Here is a 23,354-nt window from a genome sequence, read left to right as displayed (position 1 = left end):
ATTTTAGAAGCACTGAATCTTAGAATTCCAAGGGACTTCAGAGTCATTTAGTTATAATCTGCTACCGCACATAGGAATTGTCTTTACAACATCCCTGTGGGGGTTTAGCCAGCCTCTACTTGAACATTTCCAGTGAGAGGGTAGCCACTATCTTATATGGCAGCCCACTCTTCTGCCAAATGGTTCTAATAATTAAAAGTTCTTCTTCATAATGAATTTTGTCATAAAGTCATATGATATGCTACATCATATGATATAATCTCAGAGTGTTGTAGTCCAACACCTGAACCTAAGGAAGAATTCCTTCCACAATATTGCCAACAAGGGGTCATCCTGCCTCTCTGTGAAGACCTCCAGGGAGAAGGGGCTCACTGCTTCTCAAGTCCACCCATTCTACTTTCAAATAATCTAAATTTTTACCTGAAGGAAACTCTTCCTCTCTGTAACTTCCACTATTTGGTTTGAGTTTGGCAAAATAAATTAAGCTCTTATTCCATATGACATCTCTTTCAGTACTTAAAGACAATTGTCACAATCACCTCCTCTCCATTATTCCAACCCCTTCCTTTATTTTCCCTCCATTGGTTTTCGCTTTGGAGCTACTCGGAGCAAATTTAAATGCTATTTCACATGCTATCTCTTCAGATACTAGAAAACAGCTATACTGTTCTTTCTAAGAGGGAAAGGCTAAATACTCCTAGTTTCTTTACTTATTTCTCATATGACATTCTATCCTGGTTGCCCTCCTCTGGACTCATGATAAATTGTTGATGTCCCTCTTAGATTGTGGTACTCCAAACTTAAACACAGTATTCCATACGTGGTCTGACCAAAGCAAAATGCAGTTTAACTACATCTCCCTTATTTGGGATACTATGCTTCTATTAATTATTCAACCAACAAGTATTTATGAAGTGCCTACTATGTGCCGGGCTCTATGCCAAGCACTGATACAAAGAAAGGTTAAAACATCGGGTCAGCATTTTTGGCTGCCATATCATGGTAGTAAATCATGTTAAAGTTGTGGTCCACTAAGTCCCTCAGGTCTTTCTCACATGAACTGTTCTCTGGCTATGTCTTCCCCATCCAGTACTTATGTGATTAACCTTACGTGCAGGAATTTACATTTATCTCTATTAAATTTAGTCTTGTTTCCAGCCCATCATTCAAGGCTTTAGCTACTTCTCCCACATTTGTGTTATTTGAGAATTTGTTGTGTGACACGTCTTTATTTAAGTTATTAATAAAAATATTGAACCAGATAGAGGAGAAAACAGTCCCATGTCTAAAGATGTGCATCTAGGCTAACACCTATTCAATCAATACTTTGGCCATAGTTGTACAAATAAATAAGAATCCACCCACCTGTACTGGTGAAACTGGCTATCTAGTTTCCATCAATCATTCAACAAATATTACATGCTTACTATGTGCCTAGCATTGGGAATACAAAGAAAAACTGAAATATTCCCATCCCTCAAACAGCTTACATCCTATTTGGGGAGGTTTTGTTCACAAGGATATTATAAATGACTTCCTTAAATCTCAGCATATTTTCTACAGTATTTCTCTTATGTAACAGAATCAAAAACATATTTTTTTTAAAAAAGTATCTATGTTCACATATTCACAACTAGCAATTTGGCAATGATGGCAAAGGAGGAATATAGTCAATGCTGGAGGGACTGTGGAAAGACAGGCACATCAATCCACAATTGATAGAGCTTCAAATTAGTCTAGAAAGCAATTGGAATTACATTAAAAAGAAAAGGACTAAAATTTTCTTCTTACATTTTCACCAAAAGATCCCATTGCTAGACATATAACCCAATAAGGTCAAAGACAAAAAGAAAGTCCTGTATGAACCAAATATTCATATTATATTCACTTTATGGGGTAACAAAGAACTGGAACCAATAAGAACACCTATCTTTTGGGGAATGTTTAAATATTCGGGTAGAGCTTAAATGGATATTACTGTGCTCTAACAAATGCTATGGGAAGAATTCTTAGGAGTATAGAAAGACAGATAAATTGATGTTGGGTGAAATAAAAAGAACCAGGAAAATAATCCATACACGATGACTACCAAAGTGTAAAGAGAACAAAAAAAATTAAAATAAGTGCTAAATAATTACGATGGCAAAGCTCAGCCCATGAGAAGAGCTGATGAAATTTACTTTCCCCATTTCTTTGCAGAGGCGGGGGACAGGGGAACTATGGGTATGAAATATTGCACATACTATCAGATATAAGTGATGTATTTGTTGTTTTCTGCATCTTTTTTCACTTTTTTATTGATATAAGGCATGGCTTGATTTCCAGGGAAGTGGGGAGGGATATATATAGAAATGATGGACATGTGAAAAAAAGATACCCATAAAGATTTTAAAGAAAAAAGTGTTTATATTTATAGTTATCCCAATCTGAGTTTCATGTCTATTTGTTTTCCGTCCCCGTAATCCCTTAAGGTGTTAAAATCTTAGAAGGTAGGAGCTGAATTTTTTTTTCCTGTAAAATCTCCATATTGCGGCACCTAAATACTTCACAATGTGCCTTCTCCAAAATGGAAACTCAACAAATGTTTGATTGACAAAAGAATGGTTGATGGGATGGATGGATGAGTGGGTGAACGAATTTGACCTTGCAAAAAGCCCATATGCATGCTTGCCCAGTTACTCTAGGCCAGTGCGGGAAAAAAGAGGAGAGAGTTTACTCCTTATGAGTATTCTGGAAGGCTAAGATCTCTTTAAAGGTTGTTGGTGAGGTGGGCACAGATCTATCATTATTAGGGGCCCAAGAAGGGTTCAGTAAGAGGAAGAAGCAGGAGCAGGAATAATCACAGTACTCCTTTCCAAGGCAGATCTTAAAGCATCATGGAGACAGCAACAACTTGCAATACTGATTCCCAGGGTTATCTGAAAAAAAAAACTATGACATGGGGAAGTATCATGAGACAAGGCCAGAACTGAGCCAGTGGCAGGTACAGAGCTGAGTAGAGCTCAGTCTGAGGAATTGTGTTCTTCCTAAGGGTAAGGCAGCTTTACAGAGTGATCCTGGGAGTCATGAGAACTGAATTCCATTTCTGGCTCTGATTCTTGCTGTGACCCTAATCTCTGTTGATCCCAGTTTCCTGATCTGGAAAATGGGAATGAAAATAATATATGTACTATACAGCTTGCAGGGGAGCTGTGAGGAAAAGGTTTCATTAAACCCTTTAAAGCGCTATATAAAAGCAGGCTCCTTTTATATATTCCAAATGACCCACAGAGGTTTCTTCTAGTCTCATCTTTACCCACAAAGATAATACTAGCTTTCTATTCCTATGAAGGAGAGTTTATATCCATCAAAAATCTATGGCGTGCCCGTGCCCTGAGCTCTCTCTCTTTGTAAGAAGTGTTGGCAGTAAAATAATCTGCAGCCTGAGTGTAGCAATGGACAATGCCTATAAGCCACTGGTGCCATCAAAGCTGTAATGCAACTAGCAACTCCCCCAGACATCAGAGCTGAAGTAGCCTTGGAGCTAAAGAGAAATAATCATAAAATCAGAGACGCAGAGCTGAAAGGGACCTTATAGAGTATCTAGTCAAACCCCCTCATTTAACCGGAAAGGAAACCGAGGCCCAGACAGAGGATGTAACTAGCCTGAAATCACACAAGCAGTAAATGGAGGGTCCATGATTTGAAGCGAATCATCTAACTTTAAATGCAGGTTTGGAAAGGGGAAGGGGAAAGAAAAGAACAGGAATTAGAGACATTTCAGAGGATTTGGAAATCAATGTAAGAATGGACTTGTGGTAGGTTGGAAATAATTAAGAAGCATAGGTTCTAATCTCAATACTGCCACAAACTAGCTGTGTGATTTTGAATAAGTCACTTGGCCTCCCTAGCGTGTTTCTTCATCTGTAAAATGAGAGGGTGGATTAGATTACCTAAAGTTCTTAGAGATAAATTTCACAGAAGTCAGTACAGGTTTTTCTTAGGTGAAAATCTGAGATATTTTTACCTATATCACCCCTGGGCCTCAGGCTCTCTGGAGCATGAAGTAGTTTCTGACCCAGTAGGAACAATTGCCCAGACAAGGAAAGGCCTGAGCAAGGACTAAAATGAGCTGTCTCTGGGCAAGGCTCGTGAGACCCTTTACCCTGTCCTGGACCTCCTACGAAGTTGTGGTCAGGGGGCCAGCAGGCCTGAAAGTTGAGGCCCCTGCTCCAAGGCTGGCTCTGTGGTCAGGAACCATAACCTGTCCCCTGAGTCACACTGGAGCCTCATTAAAACGGGCCTCATAAATGTTAAAAAATTTACACATAAAAAAATGCCATGCATGAAACTGAACTGTACGTTTTACAGCCCTGGTTTGAAATCTTGCATAATCTATAAAACTTCGGCCCTGTTCCACCGGGGCCTGTAAATCAGATTTTATAAAACAAAAAGCCTTTACCTTTCAAAGGGGTTTGGGGAAGTTGCAAATTTTACAAACTTTACCAAGTGCCAGCCAGTGGCTTCTGGGGGGTGAAGGAGGAGGGAAGGGAGGGTAGAGAAGGTAGGGGGAAAGGAACTGGATGGGACAGACTGAAGAAGAGGTCTGTAGTTCAGGTAAAGAGGTGGTCAGATGGCCATAGGACCAGAAAGTGGGCAAGAATGAACCCTTGTCCAGAGGAGGCCACCCAAGGACAAATCGGTTAATGTCCTAGAAGAAGCACAGTTAAGGTCCTAGTATAGGTTATGAAAAATTTATTACAAGGACCTCAAGGGTTTAAATACCCTCGGGCAGATGAACATCAACCTAGAATACTGGAGACTTGAATTCAACTCTACCTTGTCAACAATCCACATTTATATAGTGCTTCGAAATGCACTTTTCCTACAACAGTCCTGTGAAGTAGGGAGTTGCAAGCAGTATCATTCCTCTGTTACAGATGAAGAAACTGAGTGAAGTATCTTGCCCAGGATCACCAAGATGGCCAGCATCTGAAGCAAGATTCAACCCCATGTTTCCTGATGATGTATGTAGTAAATGCATAATAAATGCTTGCTGATTCATTGACTCCAGGTCCAACATTCTTTCTGTTTTACCATGCTGCTCATTACATGACCTTGGGCGAGTCACTGACCTTTTCTAGGCCTCGTTTTCCTCAACTATAAAAAGAGGAGCCTGTCTCTAAGGCTCCTTCCTATTCTGACCAGGTCCCTAAGGGTGATGGATAATAGGGGGCAGATGGAAATCTCTAAGAGAGAAGGTTCTTCTGAATCCTAGGAAGCCCTACTGGATTTTCTTGGCAGCTCTGGAAAGAACTCAGCCATTCTTGGCTGGAGGCTGCTATTGCTGAGAAAATTTAGAGCATGGAAGGGATGTGGGGAAGGGAGGTATTAGGAGAGAGAAGAGAATGATAGCAGGTCGGGGAGAGAGGGGGGTGTGTTCAAATGATAATGGGAAGGAGGCGACTCCAAGCCTTACTGGACTTGGGGAAAAAATGAGGTCTAGAGGGAGGCCCAGGGTCTGGCAATGAGGTATTTCAGAGGGCCAAAGTTTCCCCAGACCCAAGTGTCCCCCTGACAATCCCATTTATGAAAGTCAATATTCAAGGGCAAAGGAAAGCTGCCCTGACACACATATATATAAAAAATAAATCTCTCAATTATCTCAGCTCATTTGCTTGGGGTCTCTCATTTTATGTCCCTGCTCGGCTGCGCAGTATATCTGTCCGGATAAAGAGTTACAGTCCGCTGGGCTACGTGTGCGGGGTTGTAAAAAATACAGATGCCAAATTAACTGACTGTGGCACTCGGCAGCTGATTGAGCTGATAATGACGCGATCTGACCTTTTTCTAATTTCTAATTATGTGCATCTCGGCTGTGCTGGCGACATGATTCTTGTTCTAATGATGGCCCCTGTGGCTGGCCTTTTCATCTCCTCCCTGACCATGTCAAGGCAGAGGATGGGAGGGGGTGGTAGGCACTGGCTGATCACCCAAAAGAAAGCCCTCACTCCCAGGCCCAGGACAGGACCCTGGTGGGTGGACAACTAAGGTGAGAGGACCAGGAAGTATGCCTAATTAATCAATCAGTCTACACAATCACCAAATCAAGTAATTGTCCAGGGAAAGCAAAAGCAGGCCTTTGGTTCCTCAGCTAGATTCTTCTATGCCCATGAGTAGACAATTTATCCACACGGACCAAAGAATTGCCCAAAGAATTAGTTGGCTATCTGTCTAGGAGGTCAAAACCCAGACCAAGCAAGCACTTAGGACATAAAACCAAGGACCAACAGAGTTTCTAGGGAAGCAGAATATTAGGATATTGGAGCTGGAAGAAACCTAAGGGAATATCTAGTTTGGATCCTCCATTTTACAGATGAAGATCCTGAGGCCTAAAAAGGGGAATTGACTTGTCTAAGGTCATACTGCCAGTTAGTAACAGATTATTCATTTCTGGTGTCTGATGCCCAACCATGCACCATCTCTCCCCTGAGGCAGGAATCTGATTCTATAGACTAGAAAAGGGTCCATACAGTCCTCTGAAATCCAGAGAGAGATGAGAAAAAAGTGCTTAGGTGATAAATTATTCGTAGTTGCCAGGCTGCAATAGGACTGTGACTAGACCATAAGCCACTGTTTCAGGGACAGTAAGAGAAGAGGTCTGAGCTCCTCATAGCGGTATCACAAGTCATGAAAGCCCAGCTTCCACAGGACTCTTGCTTTGCATTTTAGGTCTTCCTCATTACTCTGCAAATAGTGGGTTATGATCATGGCAGGGTACCAGGCATTTCCCAGTGACCTATAGGGACACATTTCTAGGGAGAGCAAAAGCAGAACAATGGTGGACACCCCTGGACAATAGGCACAGCACAGGTGCCTGGAGTTTTCTCTGGAGATACCTGTCTCTTACCATCCACAAAAGCTCCCATGCATCTATTTCACTCCTTTGCACCATGCCACACTAACCCATGAGCTTTAGGGGCTAGTCCCAGTTATTGGGCCTTGATCATTATGATAGCTAGCACTTTTATCTTCTAAACAACCCTGGGAGGTAGGTGCTATTATTATCCTAATTTCATAGTTGAGGAAACTGAGGCAAATAGAGGTAAGATGATTTGGCCAGGGTCAGAGGGTTAGTATCTTCAGGTAGCATTTGAACTCAGGTCTTCCTGATTCCAAATCCAACACTCTAGCTACTATGCCACCTAGCTGCCTTGTTCATGGACAGAGGACCCAAGGAGTGGAACAGGTTTACCTGTTGGGCCCTTAGCAGAAATTGGTAAAACTGACCTCAACAGTATGGCTCCAACCCTTCCTTTCCAGACACTTGCTGGTATTCCCCTTCGTGTATTTTACATTTCAGTCCAATTAATTAATCACTGCCCCTACTGTTCTTACTCTGCCCTCTTCACTCTTCTTGGTTTTGCTTATAATGTCCTCTATGCCTAGAATGGACATTCTTCCCTATCTCTGCAAGCTGAAATATATTCTTTCAAAACCCAAAGGCTCCTCCATGAAGCCTTCCCTGATTGAACTGGAAAAATTCCAGTTCCTTGAATTGCTCACAATGGAGACTTCTCATTTATATTTATTATATTTATATTAATAGGCTCCTTGGGGCCAGTGACTGTGTGCTTGGCTTTACTTTTATATAACACTGTACATTATAACAGACATCAGTCTAGTGCCTAACACTCTGTCCTGCACATAGTACATGCTTAATACATGCTGGTTGAATTGGGTTTAGTTGCCCTGATTGTAGAAGAACACCTCCAATCGTCATCTCAAACACTCTTTCTGGTTCATCTTCTTCCCCAGTCCAAGTTTCCAAAACTGTGAGGTCTCCTTTGCATGGAAGCTCTTTCCATAAGTACTAAGAAGTTATTTAATAACCTTTCACTCTCTGCAAAAACCAAGTGGCATGGATGATACAGAAGCCCCAGATAATCCCAAACCAACTGTATTTGTGTCTGGTTTGAGGATGCACTGGTATATGTATTTTTAAAAGTGTGCTTTCCTCATTTGGTTTTGTTTGAATGAATATTAACATGCCATTGCATGTTCTGGCTAGACAGTGGCTCAATGGTAGATGAAGACAGTTACCAACATGACAGGCTTGAGGAGAGAGATGGTCACCTAAAGATGTACTAAACATCCGTGGAAAATGAAGAGTTTGAACAATTCGACCTTGACTATTTATGAAAATTGTAAGCAGAACACATGTGTATGTGCTCTCTCTCTCTCTCTCTCTCTCTCTCTCTCTCAGAACCTCAATGGAGAGAGAAGAAGCCTTGAAAATCCATCCTGGGAAAGACCTCTCTAGGCTTTCCCTTGACTTATTTGGCTGTCTAGGTTTCTCTCTCCTGTTCGCAAATGCTCACACATTCCTGTTCTACTCTCTGCATCACACCACACTCGCTCTGGGTTCTAGGCCTAGCTCTGCTCCTAGCTAGCTATGCCAGTCAATAAGCATTTATGGCAAATAACTTCCCCTCTCTGAGACTCTGTTTCCTTATCTGTGAAGTGAGATGAGTGACCTCTGCCACTTGAACTTTCTATGAGAACATTCTATAGTTCTTCTTAAGAGCCCGTGGAGTGCAATGGTCAGAGAGTCAGCCTCAGAGTCAGCAAGACCTTGAATCAAGTCCCACTTGTCACACATACTAGCTTTGTGCCCCAGGCTAAGTCACTTAACTTGCAACTAGGTGGCACAATGGATGGAGAAATGGTCATAGAGTCAGGAAGACCTGAGCTCAAACCCAGCCTCAATCACTTAGTAGCTGTGTGGCCCTGGGCAAGTCATTTAACCTGTCCCTCAATTTCCTGAACTGTAAAATGGAGGGTAATAATAGCACATATTTCCCAGGGTTGTTGTGAAGATCAAATGAGACATTTGTAAAGCACTTAGCTCAGTGTCTGGTACATCCTAGGGGATTAATCGATGCTTGTTCCGCTTCATCCTCCAAAAAACTTTAAGACCAGATAAACTGCAGAACAGTTGCTGATCTGCACTGGGGCAAGAGTTTCCTTAATAGCTCACAGAAAAGACAAAAAAAAATTCTTTCTTGGGAGAGGAAAATGGTACTTATCCAAGCTGGGGGTAGCAGAAGAGCTCCCCACTCCACTATAGTCACCTCTATTGCATCTCTCCTCTTCAGCTACAGACACTAAGAATCACATGATCACAGATTTAGAACCCGATAGGACCTTCAAGATAAAGCCCAGCCTTGCTCTGTGTTTCACAAATGAAGAAAGCAAGTTCCAAAGAGGTGAACTAGCCCAATGGCAGCAGAGGAGAGCAGGTGGCCCATAATCAGGATTTCTTAAGTGCTTACAAGGGAAAACCTTTGCAGTCAGACCTGTGGCTGGTGCGGGGGCCTGATGGTGACTTCAGTTTCAGGGAGTAATAAGGATAAGGGCAGTGGCTTTGGGAAGGGGTTGGGGACGAGGAGCCTGCCTGCAGGGAGAAAGAAGACTTTACCAGGTTGTCCAGTTCCGGGTCATCACTGAAGAAGGGCTTATGCTCCTGCTCTTGCTGATGAACGAAGTTCTCGATGTCCACGTCAAAGCTGGCTGAGGTGATGCACTCAGAGCCCTGGGTGGCCTGTTCACACTTCTCAAACAGCAGCGTCAGGAGTGGGAAGAGAGGGTGCCTGTAGGGGACACCAACAGTGCACACACACAGACACACAGAGGCCATATTGCTTAGTAGGCAATCCCAGGGTCTCCTTACCACCCTGGAGACTCTTACCCTCACTTCTGCAACCTCTCCTCCCTTAGAAGGAAGCCCTATAATCCTGGCTCATCCTCTCAAGTATTTAAGAATGTGCTGAAGGAATGCATTCTCTCCCCTGGATATGGATGGGTCCAGGCTGGATGACCCTAGCAAGGGATCAGAAGTTCCTGAAGCCTGGCTGGCTGAGCAGCTCCCAGGAGGCTTCAGCTGTTGCTCAACTGGTACCTCTATTTTTTATCTTTAAAGACGTTTCAGGAGTCAAGAACCCACCAATGGAGGAAGTGCCTAATTTTTGTACAGTCAACCCCAGAAGGAAATAATATGGGCACCCACCTGCAGGATAAAATTAAAACTTGGTATTCAAGGCCCTCCACAATTAGGGGCTAACCTACCTATCTAGTCTCATCTTACAGCCTCCTCTGGCCACCAAATCCTGCTTCTTTCTCTGTGGATAATCCCTAGCTGCTATGAGAAAGGGAAGTGTATATCTACAGAGGTCTACAGAACATCTCCCTACTAAACACAAATTCCTGGTCAACAGAAGCAGACCTTCCCTCTTCCCTATAACTCTACACCTTGGGAAAAATGGAGCATTAACTATCCCATGAACATACCCCATGCTCTCCTACTTCTATGACTTCTCTCCTAGCACCATTCTCTACACTAAAAGGAGCCTCCCAGATTCTGATTGCTCTCTCTCTCATATCCACTTTTCAAATCTAGTTCTGAGAACAATAATCAACTCTCCTAAACACTCCTAAAAAGGATGTATCAGCAATTCCCCCTCTGAATTCAATCACCATCCCCTCTGTCTAAAACAATCTATGGATACTATTCACTTGTAGCTTTCTTCCCCTATAAGAACGTAGAGACTATTTTACTTGCTTGTATTTATATCCATAGCACTTAGTACGGTGTTGGGCATATAGAGTAATTGCTTAAAACTTTTTCAGCCATTCATTCCAACTATTGAAATTGTATTTGTTCTTTAAGGCCCAACTGTGGGAACACTTCCTCCTGACAGTCCTTCCTAGTCCTATCAGATGGAAGTGAGACCTTCCTCCTGTAATCTCAATACCCTCCATATGTGTCTCTTATATACTTATATTCTATTTTATATAATCATTATTTGTGTCCCTGTCTTATCTTCACCTCGAATATAAGCTCTTGAAGGTAGACACCATGTCTTACTCACTTTGAATTTTCCTCAGCACCTAGTGCATTTCATAGATAATCCATTTTTTAAGACCAGGCGAGGGCAGGCACTCCCTCCATTGAAACCAACCTGGCAATAAGCCTCTCCAAACTTAGTTGGGTTTTTCCTTGAGCAGCAGATATAACATATCACTAGACCTGTACCCCAAGGTGGGGCTGGCCAGAGTTTCGCTGACATAGCTTTTGATAACTCAGTCTCATCTCCATTCCACAGGAGGTATTGGATGAGGACTCTAGGAAGTGATTAATAGGGTACACACTAGGTGCTTAATAAATGCTCATTGAATTACCAAATTGAAGCTCCAGAACTGAGCACAGTGGGAAGTCAGAAATCTGACTAGTCATTGGTTATCTGGAGCTACCTGTTCTTGAGGCTTTGGATGTGGAAGAGCACATCTGTATGTGGATGTGTGTCCACTTAGACACTTCCTCTGCAGACTTAGGTGGCTGTGATCTTGCTGTCCATAGACAGTCACTGTTATTGCTTGTATATGCACACGTGTGAGCATGAGTTCAGGTATTTGCACAAACGAATGCAAGCATGGCATTTTGGCAGCTTCTGTACTGCATTCATGTCTATATGGACATTTGTAGTATATATGCCTGTGCTTGCTTGCATGTCTAGTTCACATTTCTATTGAATGAATAAAAGTCCAACATATCTCAAAATCAGAGAGAGAGAAAGAGAGAGAGAGTGTGTACATGTGCGTGTGTGTGTGTGTGTGTGTGTGTGTGTGACCTTGGATACTTCCATTATTAATAGCCCATTCCCTTCCCTGGGGTTCAGAAAAGCATCTGCAAATCCCTCCCTAGCCTATCTCCTCAGCCTCCTGTGGCCGCCAAATCCTGCTCCTTTCTCTCTGGCTAATCCCTAGCTGCTTGGAGAAAGGGAGGTGTGCATGGGAGTCTATGGAGCATCTCCCTACCAAACACAAATTCCCCGTCCACAGAAGCAGATGATGTGTTGTTTATCTACTGTTGTCTATCTTCTTTCCACATATACTGAATAACTGAACACAGGAAGGAGGAGAGAGCATCTTGTCTGGTGAGGCAAGGCCTAGGAGCCCAGGGAGGGTGTGGAGAAAACAGGGAGAAGAGGAAGAGGAAAGAGGACCTCCATGATCTCTTCTAAGTCTAAGAGACTATTACTGAGAAAAAAGAATAGAGAACCCTTCAATCATCCCTATAGCCACTCTCCCCAAACACTCCAACACACCTGGCTGGTTGGACCCAGGGACAGTGGGGAATGAGGAACAATAAATTCCTGCCTTCCGCTGAACTGCTTAGCTTGGCAGAGAGCATCCCTGTGACACCAGCTTCCCTCTAGTTTGGGGGAGGGGGTGGTACAGTGCATAAACAGCTGGGCATTGAGGCTATAAGCAGGTGTGCATCCCGCAGTTAAAGGGCTGGCATCTCGGGGCGGCCCAACCCTGCCATCCATCGAGCTGGGAGAACTATTCAGCACAGGCAGGAGAGTCCTGAGGGAAGGTGGGGGAAAACAATGGCTTAGACGACCAACAGGCTGAAGACAAAGGGAGAACCAGGTGAAGGGTTAAACTCCAGTATAAGTCTTCATTTGCAGCCACTAATACCACAGCATATTATAGTCTAATCTAACCTGATCCCAGTTTAATGCAAGATTCTCAGGGCCCTGAGCAGAATACCAAAGAAAGCCTCAGTGGCTGTAATTTAAGCAGAGCCCTGCAGTGGTTTAGCTGAGGGACATGAAAGGCAAATTCCAGACGGTGTTATGAATTATTGCGCCTTATGAACCTTTCTACTCTCAACAGATGCCTGCTGCCATTTAAACAGCCACTAGATCAATTAGGAATGAAAGGCACAAATCGACTCTGTACAAGGGCACTAAATTACCAGGAACTAATAATCCGCAGCAGTCATGCCAGGTGGTGGGAGTGCAGCCCCGAGCCCCCCAACCTTACCACTGCTCTCCACACTTTCTTTTTCTATTGGGCAGAGCCGACTGTGTGCGCTTCTACCCAGCAGTGTGTGTGTGTGTGTGTGTGTGTGTGTGTGTGTGTGTGTGTTTGTGTAGGGTTGTGTGTGTGCGGTATATGAAGTACGGTATATGCTGTGGGTTGTAGTATGTGTAACGAGGTGTTGTGTGGCGTATGTATTCAATGTACTTGTATACTGGGTATGTCATACGTGATGTGTGGTGTTATTGGATTTTGAGTCAGAGATCCTGGGTTCTAATCCTGGCTTTGCTACTCTGTACCTATGTGCCAGTCACTTATTCTCTCTGGACCCATTTTCTGATCTGTAAAGTAAGTTGGTGGGGCTGGGTAACAAGCTCTGGGGACCCCTTTAAGTGTGAAGCTATGATTCTGACGTACATGAGGCTGTACAGAGACATGGTGTGTGGATGTTATATTTGCCTGGAGCATGTTATTTAGGTCTGTATCTAGTTTGGGGTAGAACGCACGCGTCCCACAAGCTGCTCCTTGTCCTCCTCGGCCCCTGGGAGCTTGTTCCTCAGCTGGATTTAGAACCTTTAGCAGCCCGATTGCCTTTAAAATGAATGGCCCTACACCAAGGCAGGGCAATGGAGGCTAAGCGGCAGAGAGAAGGGTGATGTTATACTCTCATCCACCCTCCCTAGGGGACTGCCTGGAAGAGCAGGGCTGGGGCTAAGGTTGTGCTAAGGGATTGATTATCTCTAACTGGTAGCCTAGGGGCAGGTAGGTGGTCAGGAGCTCATCTTCCTGAATTCAAATCCGGCATGGGACACTTACTAGCTGTGTGGTCCTAGGTAAGTCACTTAACCCTGTTTGCCAGAGTCCTCATCTGTAAAATGAGTTGGAGAAGGAAATGGCGAACCACTCCAGGATCTTTGCAAGAAAACCCCAAATGGGGTCATGAGGAGTCGAAAACGACTGAACAACAACTAATAGCCTGCCTTACTAGTTGAAGGAAGTCATGCTCATGGGGTAGATAGAAACTAGCAAGAGGTTTAGGGGTAGTTGGGATGGCTATGCTGTTAACTCATCCCATCACCACAGAGTGATAGTACTGGAGCATAATAATAGCATTTTATAGTATGTTTAACCACTCCAAAGGGATCTTGCATAGTAAGTAGTGTGGTTCAGTGGAAAGACCAATGGCTTTGAGGGATCTGGGTTCAAATCCCAGTTTAGCCATTTATTTCCTGTGTGACTTGAAGCAAATCACTTCACCTTTTTAGGCCTCAGTTTCTTCAAGTTTAAAGTGAGCTGACTGGATGAGGTGACCTCTAAGGTCATTTTAATTCTAAATTCTCATTTTACTAACCTTGCCTCCCTTACATGCCTAAAAGTCAGTCTGGATCTGAATTAGTTCTGAGGTATAGGAGTGGACTGGGGAATTTGGGGAGTTCCCATATGGAAGACTGGGATGGTTCCCCAGGTCCCCACGGCACTACAAAGCTAGGGAGCCAAATCAAGGGTCTAGTTCAATTTAGAAGTCTCAGGCTCAACTCTCTGATCATGAACTTCATGGGCTGGTTACTCTGTAAAGAAGCAGTTAACATAGCATGGGCCAGCTTGAGAGGCCATGGAGGCCTTAGAATGAGGAGCCCAGCTGGGCAGAGGCAATCACTGAGTATCTTGGCATTCAGGGAACCATTCTGCAGTGAGCTTAGTGAAGTCTGGAAGTCTGCCACTCTGGGCTGCTGGGCAGGCAGGCTGGGCTCACACTATGCATCAGGAGCAGCCAGGCAGTAAGTAAGGGGCATCATCCCTCATTTTAGCCCAGGGTCTGGTGATGGGGAATGTGCTTACAGGTAACATCATGCTTTCAGGGGTGCCAGGGGAAGGGTTCATTTTTAACTCTTCTCAAGCTAGGCACCTTTGGCTTCAAGGCAGAAATTGCATGGATATTGATAAAGCACCCTCTCTGCACCCCCTGTCCCCTACCAAACCTCAAACTCATTCCCAGTCCAACCTCATTCTCTGCTAAGTATCACAGAAAAAAAGACCCAAGAAAACATGGGTTTTAGTACCGGTAGTGGCTGGCACTTATTAACTATGTGACATCGGGCATTTAACTTCTTGAGGCCTCAATTTCCTGATCTGAAAATAATAATGCTATGTGACTTATTTACTTCACAGAGTGGTTGTTGAGGAAAGTGTTCTGTAAACTTTAAAGAACCATGTAAAAAGCAGTTATTATTCTTATCTTGTGACTTAAGGTTCATAAAGTTAAGCTCTGCTGAATATTACACCCAACCTAAGAGCCAATAGGTATTTTTCCCTCACATTTTTTCCGGCATTGGAAGGTTCCAGCGTTTACCTCTTGCTCAGTAACAGGGAATAAATGGGGAATGAATAGCCGTTGGCTTCTCTCTGCCTCAGTCTGTCCATCTGTAAAATGGGCCCAAACCAATTTCACTTCCCGATGGCCCCCACCACAACTCTCCATAAAGGGCTGGAAAAACAAACATGGGAATATAGTACAAACCCCTTGAAAGAAGATGTGAGAGATCTGGAGGATGATCATTAGGTTTTATTTCTTGGGTCTTCAGAGCATTTGACCTCCACCAGAGCTCAACCAAGCCTCTCCCCCTCCCTACTTTCTTCCATCTCTCCTCGTTCCTCACTCCCGACTCTCTCCCTCCCACTCTACCCTCTCTTAAGCCGTTCAAAATTTGGAGGAAATAAATCTCACAGCACTAATTCAGGGAGAGTTTGAGCCTCGTCAGTGCAGAACAAATAAAAGGGCTGAACTGGCATGACATTTTACTGCAGAAGAGAGGTCGTTTCCAGCCACTAATAAAAAGGATTTGACACAGACTAATAAAGAGAAATGAATTTCTCTAATGGCCTAATTTAGCACATTCAGCACTGTGCTGCTGCTGCCTGGGATCCGGGAGGGGAATGGAACAGTGAGTGTGGATGGAGGTAGGAGGGGAGACCAAGAGACAGCTTGCTCATGGGAGGAAGGTAGAAAGAAATTATTTCAAATAATGTTTTATTATTTCTTTTTCCATTTGCATCCTGTCCCCTTCCCCTTTCCCTCCCCCCTCACGAGGAGCATCTGAACGAAAATCAAGCTCAGGATATTGTGAGGGCCTGATGATTCAAAGAAAGAGCCCCTTCAACAGAACTGTAGTACTAGCTTAAGAAAGTGATTAAACTGGATATGTTGATTTCTATGGGGGTTTAAGCTATAGTTTGGTTTAATTACATCGGACATTTTTTTTCTTTTGACTTCTGTACATCTCATCTAAACTTCCCAGCTAGGTCTGCCCAGCCTGGAGGCAGGTCATGGGCTGGGGCCTTCAAGGCTGCCTGGGAGAGGGGCAAGACCCTGTGACTGCAGCCCTTAAGGCAGTATTAAGAGTACAGGTCTATGGTTGGTCCCCTTCTTTTCCTATGCCTTATAAAGGTTTTGACTTTTCACCCCATGTCTATTTTTCACTCTGGGCAAAGTGGTCCTGACCTTCTTGGTTAAGATTCACTAAAAGTTCCTCAGGCAAGGAAAAGAACTCCTCAAAGGTCATCTGGTCCCTCCCCCTGGCTCTGAGGAGCTGTCCTTAACAGAGACTTGACAGAGAGAGCTCTTGACCATTTTCATAAACCTACAGAAAACTAACTGTCACAACATCCCTTGGTTAGGAACTCTCTCTATATATATATACTATCTAAGCAAGAAACATCAGGGTGTAGTGGAGGAGAAAAGCAATGCACTTGGAGTTAGGAAGTACGCGTTTAGATCCTGTATCTTCTGTTCCAAGAGTCATAAGCAATAGCATTTAAGGTTGAAATGAATCTTAGAAATCGTTTAACACAGCATCCTTACACCGTAGATAAGAAAACTTGGACCAAAAAAGTTTAAGTTGCCTTTTCCAATGTCCCAGATGATACATGGGAGACTCAGAATTCAAACCCAAGAACTCTGAGTCCAAACGCCTGCTTTTCCCACTACGTTATACTGGTGTGTGACCTTTGGAAAATCATTCATCCTCGTTGAGTGCCAGTGTCCTCATCTATAGAAGGGAGACAATAATACTCCTACCACCTACCTCACAGGTTTGTTATTAGGAAAGTATTTTCTAAGCCTTAAAGTGCTATAGGGACAAGAGTTGTTACTATCTGGAAGTCCATTCATAAGTCAAACTAAAATCCCTCTATAATGGCTTAAGTCCATTTTCTCGTGTTCAAGACTCAGTGAAGGAAAGCTGAGACCTCTTCAAACTGTCCCAACTTCATCCCCAATCCAAGCCGGTGTTAATTAAGCCTTTGCTATACTCTGTAGGAGAGACGAAAAGATAATGTCATACCTTAGAAGCAAGGGATGGAGACAGCGAGACAGAGATAGAAAAAGACAGAGACAGAGGCAAAGATAGAATAAAGTCAGAGAGATTTTTTTTTTTATAAAAAGGGAGAGAAAGAAAGGATGAGAGGCAGAGTCAAAGAGAGACTGGTCATACACAGGGGGAGACATTAACGTTGAGTTCTCTTTCTGGGTGATAAACCTCATGATTCACGGTCACACGGCGCCGTCCCTTCCGAATCGCTCAGCCATCCCCTCCATCACGACCTTGGCCAGGACGGCAGACCTCAATTACAGGCCCAGCCAACTGTGTGGCAGTCTGCCCACCCAGCCTACATCCTTGGCTCTCCCTGTACCTGACCTTGGGGGCTCCCTGAAAAAGCTAACACTTCTCCCCATAGGAGCACTAGAAGTAGGGAAGGGTAGCAGAGGAATGGGGAACTCCCAGAGCCCCCAACATCATTCACCTCATCTGGGTAGCTCATAGTTAGTTCAGTGGATAGGGATACAGAATTCTTGGGCTGTCTGGAGTCTCTTAGTGACTAGAATAATGGGGTGGGATGAGGCTAGTGGAGAGAGTCAGGCTCAGAGGGTATTTGTCTAATGGCCTATGAAGTGTCCTTTTTAGGGATGAAGGAGGACTAGTCAGTGACCAAACTTGACCCCTGACAGTGATATGTGTTAGCCTTTTTCTCCAGCAAAACTCAGTGCCACACCCCCCCCCCCACCCTAAAACATCATAATCATTCTGAAGGCTCAATTCAAAACCACCTCCATTACCAATATTCTCTTCCTTCTTCTCATCTCTTTCCAGTGGCATGGCAATATAAGACTATCCGGGAAACATTGGAGACTATTCTGGAACAAATACGCCCTGATCAACTCTTATTAGTTACTTATATTTTCATGGTACTTTTAGGGTTTACAGAGCACTTTGCTCACAGGAATTTGGAATCAGATGGCTTGGGTTCAAATCCTAGTTCTGCTATTTATAACCTTTATGACCTTGGACAAGTCACTTCAATGACCTAGGCCTCAATTTCCTCCTTTGCAAAACTGAGGAGGTTGGGTTAGACAATCTCCAAGTTTCCTCCCAGCTCTAAATACGTTGATCCTATGGGTATGCTTATGAGGAAGCCTAGCCCAAATGTTATCATTCTCCTTTTCCCAATGAGGACAGTAAAGCTCAGAGAGCCTAGTTAAATGACAAACCTGCAGTCACTGAGGCAGGGTTCATACTGAGAACTTTTGGACTCCTAAGGCCAATGCTCTTCCTCTACTCCACGCTCATCTATCTAGCTCCTCTGGGCTGTGCTTCCATTCACTGTGCCGACACTGCCCTCACCCTCCCCCCCCCCCATCTGAGAACACAAAGCAGCTGCCAACTCTGAGACTTCAACAACAGGATCCACCCTGGCACTGTGCCGCTCCTTTCCTCTCCAAAGGCAACATTTCAAGGCCGTAGGCTCAGATTTCAGCTTCTAAAGGGCCATGGAATGGGCCTGGTTTCTGATGAGCTTTGCTGGACTGAAGCAAGCCGGGAGGAGAGGGAGAAGTTGAAAATGTCCCAGAGGCTTTGCTTAGCCCTTGGCCCCCACCCCTGCCCCTAACCCTAGCTCATATACACATCTACAACAGATAGGGAATGGTGAGCGGAGGCAGTGTGAATGAGGGAGAGCTAGGCAAATGGTAACAGGTCATATTTTTATCCCAGGTATGACGCTGTAGCCATGAGGGTGTATTTTTAGAGAGTACATTTTTAGATGTGTATGGTGGGCGGTTGGTTCCCCCAGGTTTCCTTGGAGAGGGCATCTTCTCTGCTGTTAAGATGGAGTGGTATGTTGGAAATATGATGTATTGGAAAATAATGCTGGATTTGGTGTTAGAAGAACTGACTTCAAATACCAACTCTGCTAACCTACTACCCGTGTGACTCTGGGCAAATCTGAGGCCTTTACTTGGCCTCAAGCTTCCTCTTCTGCAAAATGAGGGTATCAGAGCAAATGGTCCCTAAAATTATTTCCTGAACCATCTATAATGTTCCAGGAACCTATAGAGTTAAATGAGTTTTATCTTTTTGGAGCCCAAACACCCCTGGGTCAGAGGTTAGAAAAATTCCCTTTCAGACACTTCATTAGGAAGCTCTAGTTCCCAGAGAGCAGACCAAAGAGATTTCATGGGAGCAAAATCACAGGAGGGTCTTTGTTTCTCCTTTGTCCTCACTTGCTTGGGCTGGTGCTGCCCAATACCTCCCTCCCCCCTCCACCTAGAGTTTCTATCTCCAGCTCTTCTGGGGCTCATTCATTCATTCATTCATTCATTCATTCATTCATCCATTATTTTAACAACAGGCAGCATGGATAAAGAGATGACTTCAGCATCAGACAAAAGTTAAGGGCTCAAGTCCACTGCTGACATAAAGTGGTTGAATGACCCTAGGCAAGTCACAAATTCTCAGTGCCCCCAGGCAACTCTCCAAGACTGGAAGCAGCAGACCAGTAGTCGCATTAATTTTTTTTTTTAAAGATTAGTCATTGGTTTTTTGTGGGGGAGGGGAGGGGAGGAGGCAATCAAAGTTAAGTGACTTGCCCAGAGTCACACAGTTGGTAAGTGTCTGAGGCCAGATTTGAACTCAGGCTCTCCTGACTCTGGGGCTGGTGCTACCTTCTTTGAATGAGTGAAGTAAGTTATGACAAATCAAAGTTCTAGATTCCTTTCCCCTTCTGGGATTAAAAAAAAGACTACTGCCTACCCCCAAAAGTGGATCAATTAAACCCCTTTCAGTTAATAAATGTCCCAAGGGGACCTTGAGCCACAATTAGAATCACATAATATCCATAAAGACTTGGATCTAAACAAAATTTCTCTACAATTTTCCCCTGGAGCAGGGGTGGGGAACCTGCCTTGAGGGCACATGTGGCCTTCTTGGTGCTTGGGTGTGGCTTTTTGACTGAGTCCAAGTTTTCAGAACAAATCCTTTTATTAAAGGGATTTCTTCAGTGAAATTTGGATTCCTTCAAAGGGCTGCACTTGAGCACTTAGAGGGCCCAGGTTCCCCACTCCCGCCCTGGAGCATTTGGAGTCTGGTTAGAGACTACTCTGTAGAGTAGTTCTCCTTGTGGCCTAAGTCATGGGATCAGGTTCAGAGATCTTCACCAATTATCAATGCCATTCATGGCTGGGAACCAAAAATGAGCGCTGAAGAAGAGTCCTGAGTTCCAAGAAACAGAGAACCTCAAAGTCTCAAGATCCTACATCAGAACCTAAATCTAAATTCCTTTGCCTTGCTATGAAGAACCTTCTATAATCTGGCTTCACTTCAGCCTTCCAACTTTCTCTCCAGCATACACATTTCACTGTAACAGGACGGTCTCCTATGTTGTCCTATGAAAACATTGCTGATTTTCAATCACTTTTTCTCCCTGACCTGAAATGTCCTATTCTTTCCTGTGCTGTTCCAAAATCTACCTACTATTAAGCCCTGCCTCAAATCTCACTGCATTTGTGCTTCTTCCAGCCTTCATTGACATCCCTCCTGATTTCCTTGGAACTCTTAAGGTAAATATTAGATTCTGGATTCATCATTTCTTACCTATATATTATAGGGACCTCCTAAATGGCCTCTCTGTTTCCACAAAATTTTCCCTTTCCAATTTATCTTTCACATAATTGTCAAAATAGTATTCCTAATACTCCTCTCTAATCATGTCACTCTTCAACTTAAAAACCTCCGGTGATTCCCAAGTAAAATATAAATTACTTATCTTGGCATTCAAGATCCTACCTAATCTGTACTGTGATAATAACCTACCTTTTTAGCTTTAGGGTTCCTCTTCCAGATTGTATGCTTCAGCCAAGGAGGACTAGCTGTTTGTTTCCTGATCTTGACCTTATGTATACCATCACCCTCCTCTGCCTTCTGCCACCATCTTTACTGATATCTTTGTTCTTTTCTGAAGACTAGCTCAAATGCCACCTCTTTACTGATGCTTTCATTGATCCCTGAAAAGGAATTCTTCCTTTCTTGAATTTCTCAGATCATTCTATGCTGATCATTTCTAACTTTCTATGTCTAGAGTAAGTTTTAAGCTCCCTGAGAGGAATCACTGTGCCTAGCTGCCTAGTCCAGTTCCTTGCACACAGCAGGCCCTTAATAAATGTTTGCTTAATAGAAGTATGTTTTTTCTAAACTCCACAGTACAGTATCAGATCTTAAAACTACATTATAAAGCAGCAATCATCAAAACTATCTTGTAGTGGCTGAGAAGTACAGTAGTAGATCAGTGGAATAGGTTAGGTACACAAGACACAGCAGTAAATGACTGTAGCAGTCTGTTTGATAAACCCAAAGACCCCAGCTTATGGGACAAAAACTATTTGACAAAAACTGCTGGGAAAATTGGAAAACAGTATGGCAGAAACTAGGTATAGACCAACATTTTACATTATATACTAAGATGAGGTCAAAATGGGTACATGATTTAGACATAAAGGGTGATATCATAAGCAAATTAGGAGAGTAAGAAAGAGTTTATCTGTCAGATCTATGGAGAACAGAAGCATATGTGACCAAACAAGAGATAGAGAGCATTATAAGATATAAAATGGATACAATTTTGATTATATTAAAAAAGGTTTGCACAAACAAAACTAATGTAGCCAAAATTAGAAGGAAAGCAGAACGCTAGGAAACAATTTTGACAGCAAGTATGTCTGATAAAGGCCACATTTCTCAAAAATATAGACAATTGAGTCAAATTTATAAGAATACAAGTCACTCCCCAATTGATAAAGGGTCAGAGGATATGAATAGGCAGTTTTCAGAATAAGAAATCAAAGCTAGCTATAGTCCTCTGAAAAATGCTCTAAATCACTATGGATTAGAGAAATGCAGATTAAAACAACTCTGAGGTACTACTTCACACCCATCAGATTAGCTAATATGACAGAAAAAAAATGATAAATGTTGGAGGGGATGTGGGGAAACTGGGACACTAAAGCACTGTTGGTAGAGTTGTGAACTGATCCAACTATTGTGGAGAGCAATTTGGAACTATGCCCAAAGGGCTATCAAACTATTCATACCCTATGATCCAGCAATACCACTCCTAGTTCTGTACCCCAAAGACACCCTCCAAAAGGGAAAAGAAACTATTTGTAAAAAAAAATACTTATGGCAGCTCTTTTTGTGATGGCAAAAAATTAGAAATTGAGGGGATGTCTATTAATTGGGGAATGGCTGAAGAGACTGTGGTATATGTATGTAATGGAATACTATTCTGCTATAAGAAATGACAAGCAGGCAGATTTCAGAAAAAACTGGAAAGACATACACGAACTGATGCAATGTGAAGAAAACCAGGAGAACATGATACAGAGTAACAGCTGCACCATACAATGATCAGCTATGAATGACTTAGCTATTATTCTCAGCAATACAATGATCCAAGACTATTCCAATAGACTTGTGATGAAAAATGCTATCCATATCCGGAGAAAGAACTGACAGAGTCTGAATGCAGATCGAAGCATACTATTTTTACTTTATTATTTTTTATGTCTTTTTTTCCTTTTGGTCTGTTTCTTCTTTCACAATATGACCAACAAGGAAACATGTTTTACATGAACACACACATACACATAAAAATTGGGAACTCAAAATTTTTAAAAAATAAATTTTAAAAATTGTTTTTACATGTAACTGGAAAAAAATATTATTAAAAATAAACTCCACAGCAGAGTGGGGCATCTACCATAGTGCAAAGCACCTAGTAAGCACTCAAGAAATAACTCATGTGTAAATAACACTTACATCTCTGCAGAGCACTTCATACATATATATATATATATATATATATATATATATATATATATATTGCCTCATTTGATCCTCACAACAACCCTGAGGTAAAGACTATTATTATCCCCACATAACAGATAAGGAAAGTGGGGCTCAGAAAGGCCTTGATCCAGGATCGCACAGCTAGTCTGAGGTAACAGTCTTCTAGACTCTTAATCCAAGACTATCTACTGCTCTAGGCTTTTTTTTCTTGTCTGTTGATTAACCTCAGTTGAATGAAAGTAAATGAAAACTTATCATATCCCACACATGGATTAGTTTACCTTATTCTGAGGCTGGGAGCTATTAATCAGC

General features: G+C 43.0%; 1 protein-coding gene across 1 annotated transcript in view; it reads right to left on the bottom strand.

Annotated features, from left to right (window-relative positions):
- The window catches only part of PKNOX2 (PBX/knotted 1 homeobox 2), a 351,167-nt gene that overhangs the window by 56,219 nt on the left and 271,594 nt on the right, over window positions 1–23,354 (bottom strand). Inside the window, exon 6 of the mRNA XM_036747254.1 lies at window positions 9,461–9,632. Within this exon, the coding sequence (XP_036603149.1) occupies window positions 9,461–9,632 (172 nt within the window). The remainder of the gene's footprint in view (window positions 1–9,460; window positions 9,633–23,354) is intronic.

This window comes from Trichosurus vulpecula, chromosome 2, assembly GCF_011100635.1.
Source record: "Trichosurus vulpecula isolate mTriVul1 chromosome 2, mTriVul1.pri, whole genome shotgun sequence".
Taxonomy (NCBI): Eukaryota; Metazoa; Chordata; class Mammalia; order Diprotodontia; family Phalangeridae; genus Trichosurus; species Trichosurus vulpecula.
The sequence above is the reverse complement of the archived record's forward strand: the minus strand, read 5'-3'. Positions and strand labels throughout refer to the sequence as shown.